The sequence below is a fragment of the Calliphora vicina genome, chromosome 3 (assembly GCF_958450345.1).
Source record: "Calliphora vicina chromosome 3, idCalVici1.1, whole genome shotgun sequence".
Lineage (NCBI taxonomy): Eukaryota > Metazoa > Arthropoda > Insecta > Diptera > Calliphoridae > Calliphora > Calliphora vicina.
The window spans coordinates 104710978-104725287 of record NC_088782.1 but is presented as its reverse complement, the minus strand read 5'-3'; the positions used below and the strand labels follow the sequence as shown (position 1 = coordinate 104725287).

At 27.9% G+C, this 14310-nt stretch overlaps 1 protein-coding gene across 1 annotated transcript in view; it reads left to right on the top strand.

The window, feature by feature from the left end:
- The first annotated feature begins 6208 nt into the window (after window positions 1–6208).
- LOC135954293 (uncharacterized) overlaps window positions 6209–14310 on the top strand; it is a 149114-nt gene continuing 141012 nt past the window's right edge. The window contains exon 1 of the mRNA XM_065504401.1: window positions 6209–6449. Coding sequence (XP_065360473.1) covers window positions 6353–6449 — 97 coding nt within the window. The 5' untranslated portion in view covers window positions 6209–6352. The remainder of the gene's footprint in view (window positions 6450–14310) is intronic.

Here is a 14310-nt window from a genome sequence, read left to right as displayed (position 1 = left end):
CAAGATTTTCTATAGAAAATACTGTTATACATACGATTTTCTATAGAAAATGCTGTTATACACAAAATTGTCTACAGAAAATACTGTTATACACAAGTTTTTCTCTAAAAAATTACAGTTTTACACAAGACAGCTATACACAAGATTTTGTATAGAAAATGCTGTTATACACAAGATTTTCTATAAAAAATACTGTTATACTCAAGATTTTCTATAAAAAATACTGTTATACTCAAGATTGTCTATAGAAAATACTGTTATATAGAATATTTTCTATAGAAAATACTGTTATACGGAAGATTTTCTATAGAAAATCTGTTATACACAATATTTTCTATAGAAAATACTGTTATACACAAGATATTCTGTCGAGTATACTATTATATACAATATTTTCTGAAAAAAAATACTGTTATACACAGGAAAATTCTGTTATACACAAGATTTTCTATAGAAAATTCTCTGTAAATCAACTCAAATATACCACAGCCGAGTAAATAATACAGCACAACATAGAAGTGTGGACTTAATCATGATATTTTAGCAAAATTTGTTTGTTTTAGCGTAAAAAAATAGTAAAAACTAAAATTTTTAAGGTACAAAGTAATTCTTATGTTCTATTTAGAGTGCCTAGATATATTCAGATTGCATTGATATGTTCACAGGAGTTGTTCATCCAACCGACCAGACGGACGGACAGAGGGACATCGTTTAATCCACTCAGAATGTGGTTCTGAGTTGATCGGTATACATAAAGGTGGGGGTTAGACCTATATTTTTGGTCATTATAATGTCTGCACAAACGCATAATAGACTTTCCACTACAACAACTCCTATACAAACCCAAACAATTCTTTTTTTTAAAATTATATCGCCACCTTTTTAAGCGTGGATGAGATGTATTTAAAAAATTTTAAATCGGCGATTTTTTTTTCAACAAAAAGTAAAGGAAAACTTCCCGCATATTCGACATTTTCGAAGCAAAACAAAAGTTTGTTGTTTACACTATAATGATCAATAAATGATAAATATGTTTCCTTCAGAATTACATACATATAATACTATGTTCACATTTGCAGAGTTAATCATCTCAAACGTGATTAAGCTCTAATCACATCAAAATCGAGATGATTATCCATACATTTAAATGATTTGTTAATCACTTCAAATTGACATGATTAAATCTTAATCACTTCATTAATCACGTAGGATCAACTGAACATACCTTAAACTGATGATGATGTAGCATCGGCCACCTTTTAGTGTAGTACCGATAAATAAATTTTGACAGAAGTTTTTTTTTTCCTTAAAAAACCTTAAATAATTCATCCATGTTCACAATTTCATAATTAAAAAGTTTAAAATAATCTGCTGGTATCTTTAATAAAGTATTTATTTCCATATTTAATGCCTTAAAGAAATATAAATTTGTTTGTTGTTTTTCATTTGTCAACTTAATCATTTTAGTGTCAACTTAATCATCTCAAATGTAATGTGAACGGCTTTGATTAACTTAATCAAAATTTTGCTTAAACGCGTTTAAAAGCCCAAGTGTGAAGATAGCATAAGACATTAAAAACAAAAACTGCATCCAAACAAGTAAGAGTGCTATATTCTGCTGTGCTATATACCCTTCACCAAATTATACTTCAAAATTTTAAATATTTTTAGGTAAAAAAAATTTATTTTTTTTATTTTTTGGAAAAAAGAATTTAAAATTTTTTTTTTTGTTTTTCCAATTTTTCAAAAATTCGGGTTACAAAATATTTATTCCGATTTTGACCCATTGTAGGTCCAACTTACTATGGTCTTATATACGTCTTTGAAATATCTATCATTAGATATCCATATTGTCTATATCAATGACTTAGTAATCCAGATATAGGTCAAAAATCGAGGTTGTCCTCATATCTCAGCCATTTGTGGACCGATTTTGCTGATTTTAAATAGCAAACTTCTCGAAAGCATGTCTGACAGAATTATTAAAGATTTGGATCTCGAAGATATCTGGGGTCTTCAGAAAATTTATTTCAACAGACAGACGGACAGACAGACAGACGGACATGGCTTAATCGACTCCGCTATCTATAAGGATCCAGAATATATATACTTTATAGGGTCGGAAATGAAAAATGTAGAAATTGCAAACGGAATGACAAACTTATATATACCCTTCTCACGAAGGTGAAGGGTATAAAATATATAAATCCCACATTTTATGAAAACAAAATACAAAAATTAATTACATGAATTTCGAGATATTCTTCTTCAAAGCACCATAATCATACGAATTATTCGCTTTTTCATAAAAGTGTTGTGTTGTCTCGATAATATCTCACGGTTTCATTATGAATTTTATATATTTTTTCAATCGTGCAATGGCTCATATTTAAGGAAAATCTTTTGAAAATGGAAGATGACTTTTTCGAGATATCCTTTGGTCAAGCAAGAATTTCTATCCTACATTAAGAAATATGAACGTCTGACCACTAAATTGTTTTTAGAAAACACTGTTTTACACAAGATTTTCGAAAGAAAATATAGCTGAAAATCGTGTTAATACTGTTACGAAATTGTACTTGAATTCAAATATAACGATTTTAACGGCTGATTTAAAAGTTGCATAATGCTTTCAAATAGCAGTGCCTCTCAAACTGTAAAATATCTGTGGGCATTATTAACATTGAATAAAAGCTTTCAGTTGACCATTGATCGTATGAATGGCAACACTGTTTGCTGCGACCGTATATTCGAATTCGAATATTCAGTTAAAGAACATTGTAGAAAGTACACCACAGATGGCGTATGTATTAGAAAGCTCTATAATATACAAGCTTTGACAGTTAAAGAGCAATCTAGAGTGCAGATGGCAGTGTTATAAATAGTGTCAGAAATTGCAGTCGTTAGTAAGTTTATCAGAGACGCTTTTCGAATAAACATCAACTGAGTGCCTTAAAGTGTGCTGTGTTTTTCAAGTGAATTCGTGTACATTATAAAGAGTGTCTGTATTTCTGCGAATTTATAAACGTGTATAAAAAACATTGAGTGACTATTTAATTCTGTTGTTGTACATTTTAAATAAATAAAGAGTTGTTACAATTTTTAAACTACTAAACGGCTTTTATTTGCAATCAAAAGTATCCGGTTTATTTAAAGGAAATAAACCAACGTTTTGAAAAGGTTAAAACGTAACAATACGATTTTTCAGATTCCTTGTAATAAGTGAGATCATGAGTTTTCATGACTCTACTATTTGTTCAATATGACGAAATTAAAGAAAACGAAATAAGAAGCATGATCGGACATGCCTATATCAAACAGTATATGTATATGTACTAATGTAGGAATGAGTTGATTTGACAATTTACTTAAAATACTATGAATTCTTTGATAGTATAAAATGAGTCGGGGGCGTACTACATTGCTTTTGAATATGAATAGTATCAAAAAAAGTACAATTGTATCAAACTTTTCATCCCTGTCGTTCTTAAATTGCCTTTGATTTTCATAGCCCTCAATTAAGTGCTTGAAAATAAGTATGATTAATGTATTTTTTTAATAAATATTAAAGTTTAATTTAATTTAGAGTGTTGAATAATGCAAAAGATTCAGCTAGTTTGATTTGGGGGACAATTTGTAGCTGTAGAAGTAGCTGTAAAAATTATAGTGATATTTGTCTTTCATTAATAATACTAGCAACATTTGGAGGATAAGGTTGTTGGCCGATACATTTTGTGTGAATTTGTCATTTTGCTATTTATTGAGGTATATATATTTATTTATACTCAAAAAATGTTGTCATTTAATTTAATTTGTCGGTTGACTCACCACTTACCCTACAATTTGTTCTTACTTTTTTCGTATAATGATATGTTTATTAAATTATCTCCATAAATGAATTTATTTCCTCACCAATATTATTTTTGGTATAATTTTATATTTATTTGATTTTAATTATCTCCATAAATGATTTCATTTGTCTGATGACTCATTTACCATACATATTTTTTCTCACCTTTTAAGATTTTTTTAAAACTGCATAATATTACTTGAAGCTTTTAAAATTCCATATGCAAAAATAATTGTGTTAGAAAACATGTTAGATTTGTTGCTAAATAAAAATTCTAACCGTTTTTTTTTTTGTTTTCAATTTATATGCATACAAAGTGAACGTCACTTTAACTAATATTTGCATTAAACAAATTTTAATTTAAAATAACAGCAAGAGCTTTAACCTACAAACCAAGAATAAATTTATTATGGCATTTAGAACAACAATGTTCATATATGTATAAATAAATAAATAATTTAAAATATTCGAAATATGTATTTTTCAAGCTATAAAGTGTGATATTTAGAACTTGGCATTAATTGAAATCACAACTTGTTTTTAAAAGTTATTTAAAGTGTTTGTTTATCTTTAATTTCTATCTAAATGGAGAGATTTATATAAAGAACTGGAATTTTTATTTAAAAGAGGTTTAAAAATACGTTTTTTATAAAACAAATTACTTAAATTTATTGCCAAATGAGTGAGTGGTTTGTTTAAGTAGCTCCATATTTGCATTATTTATTGAAATTATTATAAGTTAATTATTATATGCCATTTAGGTTAACTGCAGTTTTATTTATATTAACATAAAGTGATTGTACATTTAAGTTGTTTTTAAAATTCTTGGTTTTACAATGACGAGTGTTAGACAAAATGGGCTTATTTTAAAATTCAGCCAAATTTCAGCTAGTTGTTTATTTGAAATCCTTTATTATACCCTTCATCTTCGTGGGAATGGCATATATAAGTTTGTCATTCCGTTTGTAATTACCACAATATAGTTTTCCGACCCTATAATGTACATATATTCTGCACCCTAGTAGATAGCGGAGTCGATTAAGTCATGTCCGTATGTCCGTCCGTCTGTCTGTCTGTCTGTCTGTCTGTCTGTCTGTCGGTCTTTTTTTTTTTTTTTAAACAAACACAAACTGCGAAGCGTTTTGCTTGTCTGCAGATACACCCAGAGTCTCTGGCGGGAATCGAACCCGCAACCCTCAGATTAATAGTTGCACCTGTCTGTCTGTTGAAATAAATTTTCTGAAGACCCCAGATATCTTCGGGATCCAAATCTTCAATAATTCCGTCGGACATGCTTTCGAGAAGTTTCCTATTTAAAATCAGCAAAATCGGTCCACAAATGGCTGACATATCAGGAAAAAAACAGGACAACCTCGATTTTTGACCTATTTTTGACCTATGTATATCTGGATTACTAAATCATTAATATAGACAATATTTCAAAGACCTTTGCAACGATGTATAGAAGACCATAGTAAGTTGGACCTACAATGTGTCAAAATCGGAAAAATATTTTTTAACCCGAATTTTTTTTTCACCAAAAAAAATTTTAAAAACAAAATTATTTTTTTTTAAAAATTTAAAAAAAAAAATAAAATTTAAAAAAATAATTTTGGAAAAAAATATTAAATTTTGTATACCTAAAAATATTTAAAATTTGTATGTTGAGGTATAATTTGGTGAAGTTTATATAAGATTCAGCACAGCCGAATATACTTCTCTTACTTGTTTTTAAGATATTTTAAAAATTTCCAAATGTCAATGTCAAATTTATAACAAATTTTGTTTAATTTAACACCCAATTAAATTATAAAATATTTAAACAACAAAATTAACAATTCTCCCTCCTCCTGAAACCAGCATAAATGATGCTTCTTTATTGACTTTATGCATTCCCCCATATAACTTTCCATAATAAATTGCATTAATTAATTAATTGCTTAATTTGCATATAAATTATTTTCAACAATATAGCAAACAATTAATCAAATTGTTTTTCTTTCTGTTTATTTGCAGCCTCCTCAAGCCTCATACATATAAATCATTTTCAAAAGTGTAAAATCGTGATTGATAAATTTTGAATTATAAATTAATGTTTAAATTTCAATTCACAAATTTCCATCACAAGAGAAAATAAATATTAAATCCCATATAAATGTTATTGTGTGTCCTCTACTTATAAAGCAGCAACAAAAAATAAAAATAAAACAAATTTTATCAGCCATTTAATTGCCTTAAATTAAATCAGAAAATTGTTTCAAAAAAAAAAATCTGTTGAATTTCATTTGAAATTAAAAAAAACAAGGTCATTTTAATAAATTTCCTTAAACAAATATTATGTTTTAAATTTGTCTATATAAAAAATAAAAGAAAAAAATTATTAAATTGTTTATTGATAAGATTGTTTATTTATTAATAATATTTGCCACTTAAAGTAAGCTAATTTGTTTATTAAGTGAAATTTATCAATAACGCATAAAAATCACCGAATACGTTTTCAAAATGCCGCCTGTACAGCAGAGTCAACAGAATTGGTGCATCAACATGATATGGCTGATTACTATAGTGGCCCTAAGTGGTGAATATTTCGTAAAAGGAGGTAAGTTGTAAGAAATTTGCTTTTTTAATAATACTATAAGATGTTTATTTATTGTTGTTGCTGAGAGAAATTTAATTCAATTTTAATATATTTTAAAATTTAAAAAAAAATTTAGAGACATTTTTTTGGAAACAAAATGGAAATAGTACATACAATTAATAAAGAATATATCGTACTGGTTCCTCTAAAGAGCATCAACTCAAAATTTTTCAATTTTCACTTTTTGCAGTGTAAAAATCTGCTATCATTTTCTCTACTCTTTCGCCAAAAATTACGGTTGTAAAGTTGTTTCATTGTAATGTATTGAAAAAAAATAGTTTTTTTGCTTCTACTGAACATTTTAAAATTTTGAATTGACGCTCTTTAGAGGAACCAGTGCGATATATATAAATATAAGGAATATTATTTTAATTTTGAGAAATTGTGTGAAAATTTTTTTTTATCTTTTTGAAATTTTTTGTCGGCCGACAAATTTTTTAGTTATTTTTAAACTTCATATACCAGAAATTGTATAGCATGTGAAAAGTAATCAATATTATTAAAAATAAACTGTTCCAATAAAATAAATTTGTCGGCCGACAAAATATTTTCAAAATCAATATATTAAACCAAACTTTAAAGAAGTTAGCAAAATGTTTTTTTATTTGTCTGCTGATAATTTTTTTCTACGCAATTTTGGTTTTTAAACAGACAAATTATTATGCTTAAAACTGTAATCATTGTCATAGAAAATAACCTTTTAAATAAAATTTGTTTGTCGGACGACAAAATATTTTTTTAATTAAAATCTTAGAAATATGAAATCTTTCCATGGCATTAAACGAAATAAATTTAAAGCTTACTCTTTTTTTCGATTACAAAATTGTTTGTCGGCCGACAAAATTATTAAATTAATCAATACTATAAATAATAACATGAGTGATTAAAAAAAGTTTGTATAAAAATATTAAGCTAGACTGGAATAATTTTCTAAAATCTATATATGTCTGTTCGAAATTTTTTTGTCGGCCGACTAATTTCTTAAATATTTTAGAAAATTTTTTACAGAAAAATATATTTCAAATAAAAATTAATCATAAACAAAGCTCTATACCAGCAACGCTGTTTCTTACTACTCCCCGCTGTAGTTGAAGCTTTTGGTCATTCGTTAAAAGAAAAAAGAATACAGATTGTTGCTCAATTCCGACCATTTTAAAGGATGACTAAAAATTCGGTCACCTGGTTGTTAAGCTAACCTTTTAGCTGAATTATCTACATTTAATTCTCACTTGGCGGAAACTGATCAACCATTGCCTAAACTCGAGAGTATTAGTGACTATGCCAAGTATATTCTTTTGAGCTTTTGCTGTTAAAAGGGTTTTATATGATCTCTACGTAAATTAGTTTCCTGGACAAGATGGCATAACGGCGCTGGTCTTGAAGGTTCCGTTCTTTCTCCTCTTACTCTATTCCTTATTTTTCTAAACGACATTCTAAGTCTGAAAGCTTGTCTATGTATTCTTTTGCAGATGTCTACAACATTTTCCATTCATATTCATTCAGATATAGCCTATCGGAGATTGGGAAAATGAGGCAAAACATTAAAGGGTCCCTTAATCGAGAATTTTATGACAATATCTGAATGAGGTCGTGCGAATATGGTCACTTTCTACGCTCGCATGACTAAGTGGTGCATGCTGACACAAAAATGAACGACAGATCAAGCCACTTTATCTATAGTTATGGGTAAATATTATAGAATCAGACTCTTTTGATGTTCTGGACATGAGAATATAATCTGATATTCGCTGGTCTAAGCACATTATTCAAATTTCGAAATAAGCATTTAAGGGTCTCGGTTTGCAGAAACAGTGCAGCAATTACATATCTGACCGAAAATGGGATATAACTCTCATATATAGACCAGTGTTTCAAAGTTTATTTTAGAGCTTCTCGACCGCGTACAGGAGAGGTAGAAGGTGGTTATTGGTGACAGTAAAGGATCCAAGTCTATTGATTCGCTGGAGCACCATTTCACTATTCTGTCGGTACTACAATCGAATGTGTTCTGATGAAATTATGGAACTTGTCCCTGATCCCCGCAGATTTTTACGTAATTACGTTTCCACCTATGTGGTCAATTGAATAGTGGTCCGAAAAACACACTACAGGGAAAATTCGTTCTTTAGCCGTACTGTTGAACTATTTCCTGTCACTTTCAATGTAGGAATGTTCCAATCTAATGTCCACAAATACTACTCCATCTTTCCTCCCGCTACCCTTACCAATTTTCGTAGTTCCAACACAATGCTTTGCATGAGTAGGTTCATATCCTGAATGCTGGTCCAAGAAGCAAAAAGAATCTAATTCTAATTTTTTGTCCGCCGGCAAATTACATCGATATTTTTTAACTTTTTATAGACAAATTTTTATTTTAAATGCACAATAATCAATATTATTAATAAAAACTTGAAATAATGAAAACTTTTTGTCGGCCGACAAAAAAATTTAGAATCCAATCGTCGGATATATGAAATATTTAGGAACACATAGAATTAAACTAAAATTAAATTTGGGAAATATTTTGTTAAATGTAATTCTGTATTTTAATTCTTTTTTAGTCGGATAACAAATTTCTTTGACATTTTGAAAATTTTTTAGAAAACAATTTATTTGTTGAAAAAATGTTTATTGAAAACTATTTTTAAAAACATAAAATTAAGCTAAATTGGAATTATATGTAAATTCGAAGAAAATTTTGGGGAATTTTGTATCTTATAAATATTTTTGGCGGCCGACAAAATATTTTAAAACCTAGTTGTCGGAAATCTTGATATATTTTGATATCAATACATAAAATCAAACTTAACTTTAAATAGAAAATTAATTTAAGGAACATTTCTAATTCCGACTGTTATACCCATTTGTTGAACTTTTTGTCCAAAATGTTCTTTTTAAAAGAAATATTATTTACAAATAAAAATAACGGCTGGACTAAAACAAAAAATATCGGCCTACAAAATATTTTAAAACCAAATATTCGCAATTCTGAAATATTTTTCAAAATAAATTTTAGAAAAACTTTTTGAAATTTTTTATAATAAATTGTATTACATATTAAAAAAAAATTGTCGGCCGACAAAATATTTTAAAACTGAGGAAATCTGAATATAAACTTATATAAAACATTAAATTTTAGGAACATTTTGTGAAATTTAGGGTTTTTGTCTGTTAGAATATTTTGTCGACCGACAAATTTCTTATACATATATTTTTGAACTTTTTGTACAAATGATAATTGGTCAATATCATAAATGAAAACAAAAACTAAATTGAAATCTAATTCAGTCCTTAAGATTTTGTTTGTCGGACGGCAAATATTTTTAAAATTTGTTAGGTTTTTACAACCAAAATTATATGTTTTTTCAATGATTAATTTTTATCGACCGACAAAATATTTTAAAAATCATTTCTCGAAATTTAGAAACTTAATAAAATTATAATTTTGTAAAAAATATTTTTTCTATTAAAAAGTTTTTGTCGGTCTATCAATTTTTGTCATATTTTTTTATTTTTAATACAAAAACCTATTCTTCAAATAAATCATAAACGAACTTTTTTTGTCGGTCGTCAAATTTTTCGAAAAAACAATCAACGGAACTGTGTGCAATTTATAAAATTAAATAAAACATGAATGAAAATTGTTCTAAACAATGTTACGAAAAGAAATTCAACAAAATATTGAAAAGGATAAACAAGTTCATTGAATTAAGAAATCTTTTAATTTTCTGTATTTTATAGAACTGATTTCAAATTTCGTCGGAAGACATACTCGTGTGCTCTTTCAGAATTTTAGCAGTTTTTATTTATAATTTTTTTTCGAAAGTTTTCCAAAAAACTTAACGTCACCCAATGACACAAGCTTTTTTGTTATTATTTTGTTTTTTTTTTTTAATTTTTCTGCTTTTCAACTGCAATAAATTAAATTCACACAAACACTTATCCCACAATATTTGACCTTCCTCAAGTCAATGAAATCCTACTTTTAGTCATTAACAAACATCAACTAAAACATCACAAAACACTAAAGAAATTATTCGAAATTTATGAAACGCAAAAGCAAATTTTTAATAACTTATAATAGAGAGAGCCAGCAAATTTATATATTTCTGTGTATGACACGACATTTATGTGTATCACACTAATTTAGAAAAATTAAAAAAAATAAAAAATTGTCATAAAAACTTGAATTGATTTAGAAATGTCAGAGAGAGACAGCGTCATTCCACCCACTGTGTGCAAGTTTTCTTTTAAATAAATTTTATTCATAATTATTGTGGTCTTAAAAGAATTAGTTTTTATAGGTCATTTAATATTTCAAAGATTTAAAAGGTGTTTGTAATATGAAAACGGGATAGTAAATTAAATAAATTGAGGGGAAACAAAGTAGTTTACTGAAATAATATAGTAGCTGGCAGCAAGATAGTCAGTCAGTCAGTCAGTCAGTCAGTCAGTCAGTCAGTCAGTCAGTCAGTCAGTCCGTCCGTCTGTCTGGTACCGCCTGCCAGACAGGCGGACGTACGGACTCAGAAAGACATTCTGAGTTGTTCGGTATACTTTAGTGTGGGTTTGAGACTAATAATTTTTGGCGTTTCAAACATCAGTACAAACGAATAATACCCTTCCCATTAACAACATGAATATCTTTCTCCTTTAAATAATCAGTTTCCCTTACTCCCAATATTTGTATTGCAAAACAGCGAATATTTCAATTAAATTATTTTTGTTTCTCTTAGTCACTTTTCCTAGATTTTTCTAAATGTCTGTCTCTAAGTTTATCTTCTGTTCTCCAGCTGTCAGCCTTTGATTTTCTATCATTTAAATCATTAAGAATTTCAAATATTTTTATTAAACATTAGTGGAAATAAAGCATCTTTTTTTTTAAAGCAAACAATTTTTTTTTTTTTTTTTTTTTTCAGTATCTTTTTTCTTTATTGAATCTTTCTTTTTAGAAATTTACAAATAAGTATTCAAATCTTAACCTAAACTAAAGCAAACAAATGTGTTGATTTTAATATTTTGGAAATTATTTTTAGAAAATACATCTGTAGCTCTTAACAAACGTTTCAGACAACAACAAAAAATTCGTTTAGAAAATTTACGAGTAGATGTATTTGAAAATTATTATTATGATTGTTATTAAAAAAAACAACAGAAAATATATTTTAATTGTGTGCAAATATAAACAATGCCAGATGTGGCAGGTGTAGTCTTAGTAGCAAGAAATTCATCTATTTGAATTTAGTTTTGCTTAAATACTTTTAGTATTTTTTTATATATATTTTTGTTTTGTGAAAATTATTAATACCATTTAATTAGGTCATTTTTGAAGTGAATTATTAAATGTACGCTTTTCAAAGAGCAATTTTTATTTCGTACACTAATTTACGTCTGAACTCATTTCAGGCTTCAAGTGCTTTTTTTTCTTTGTTAAACAATTTATGTAATTTTTTATATTTCCCAAAACCAAAAAAAAAAACAAAGTTTATTAAAGCCAATTGTTTTTCTTTGAAAAATTATGGCAAAAAGTGTGTAATTCATAAAGTGCATTGGCCGGTCAGTTTCAAGTACATTTATTACATTTGGCAAATTTTGTATCTTTATCTTTGCAGCTTTATAGCACTTGAACAGTTTAAATTTTAAATTTATTACAAAATTTTAATATTAGCAACACTTTGAGCTGCCAACCGCTGCATTATTGTATAGGAAGTATTTTAAATTTTAGCAAAATTAAGGATTTTTCATAAACTCTACTTGTAGAACGCTAGAGCGTATGAGTATTATTAATTTTTGAAATTTATCAATTATTCGCTCAATTCTCTGCAATTTTAGAATCTCTTTCACAATTTTAAAAGGTAAAATAACTATGGTCTAATTTAAAATCTAAAGGAAACTTGAGAAAACAAAAAATTTAACTAAATCTTAGACATATGCCGTTTAGTTTTCTGTTGTGTAAGTTTTATTAATATAAGACTTATTGGGATTGAATTTTTTTAGTTAAGACATTTATCAGGGCGAAATCTTTATTACGGAAGGACAATTGTGTAAGGTCTGACAGAAATCATGGACCGAGTTTAACCAATATCAATAGGCATTATTCTTGGTCATGTAACAACGAATGTATTAAATCTTATCAAGATATTTTTAAAATTAAGACCTGCTCTTCCACAGGCATTATGATTTGGTAGGGTGACAAAATATGCGGATAACCCAATAATAATTCAGCAGTATGGTAGGCGAATATTCCGTGCTTTTAATCTCTCTTTCATTACGTTCCAGTTGAGTCGAGATGTAAAAATAAAATAGAAAAAGAACCGTGATCCCCAATCTAAGAAACTATACATATCGATGGCCTTGTATAAGTCTAGATCCACAATAACCAGTCATTGACACAGTTTCTATGGATTTACAAATTTCATAATAGTTTTAGCTCTTGATCTTTAGAAGCTCCAAATTCCATAAAACCCAAATACGTTAATATATAATTCAGATACAGAACAATAGGCATTATTGTTTGACCTCCATTATTTGACTGCATTAAAAGTATTTCTGAAAACATTAGACAAATTACACTAGTTTACAAATCAAACATTTTTGTATGCTCATGGAATGAAACTTATATTTTTGAGAGGACCTAGGGACGCTAGTTAATTGACCATTTTTTGTTTCCCACCTATACGTCAAAATTTTGAGATATATGGGTTTTTATTTTTCACCTGCCCTGAGTACTACTAATGCATACTGTAGTGTACCGAATTGTAGTAATTAAGTATTTACATCGTTTTTGGGTACTCAATACTCTGGAGAAGCTACTAGATACTTTCAGAGTTGTATTCTTTTGACAAATTCCAAAAAAAAATGAACGGGAAAAAAATAAATACTGTTTAAAAATACATATTTCCTGTAGATAAACGTTAATAAATCGCTATTAAATACAAAACTCTAAAGTAAAAACTATTTTTAAATGTCTTCTAGAAACTGTAAAATAAACCCTGACCATTTTTGTTTTATTTGCTAAAAAATTATTCAGTCAAATCGAGGTTTTCCTATAACATAAATACTGCAAAATGCTTATTTACATTAACAAACTTCGTAAAAGCTTTAGATAAGACAAAACTAGCATTTCAATACGTATGCAGCGTGTTCCCGAGTCTTTCTGAGGCTAAACTAAAAGAAGGGATATTTGTGGGTCCTCAAATAAGAAAAATTTTGGTTGATACCAAATTAGAGAGTCGATGTTGAAAATGCAGCATGGAATTCTTTTAAACTGGTTGTTCAAGAATTTTTGGGGAATAAGAAAAGTCAAAATTACAGAGATATTGTTGCAAATTTATTACATAATTTTGAACAGATGAGTGTAAATATATCCCTCAAAATTCACTTTTTACATTCTCATGTGGATTTTTCCCGGAAAACCTAAGACACATGAGTGATGAACATGGAGAGCGTTTCCATAAAGATTTGAAGTTTTTCGATAGGAATTATCAAGGTTTTTGGGATCAGAATATGCTAGAAGACTACTGTTGAAGGGTCGTGCGGGAGACAAATGAAAATAATTATAAAATGAGGACTAAACACTTCATTCTTCATTTTTTTGTCCTAATTTAATGTACATTTTTACACGTTTCTTTTTAATAAATATCTCAAAATTTTGACGTCCAGGATTTTTTTTTAATAATTTTTCCGAAGTTAGAAGACCTAAATACACAAATCCCCATATGTTTCAATTCATGAGCAAAAACCTTGTAAACTAGTGTTATTAATGACCTCAAAAAATCTCTAAAAAATTCCATATATAATTAAAAGTTTTTCATATATTGGG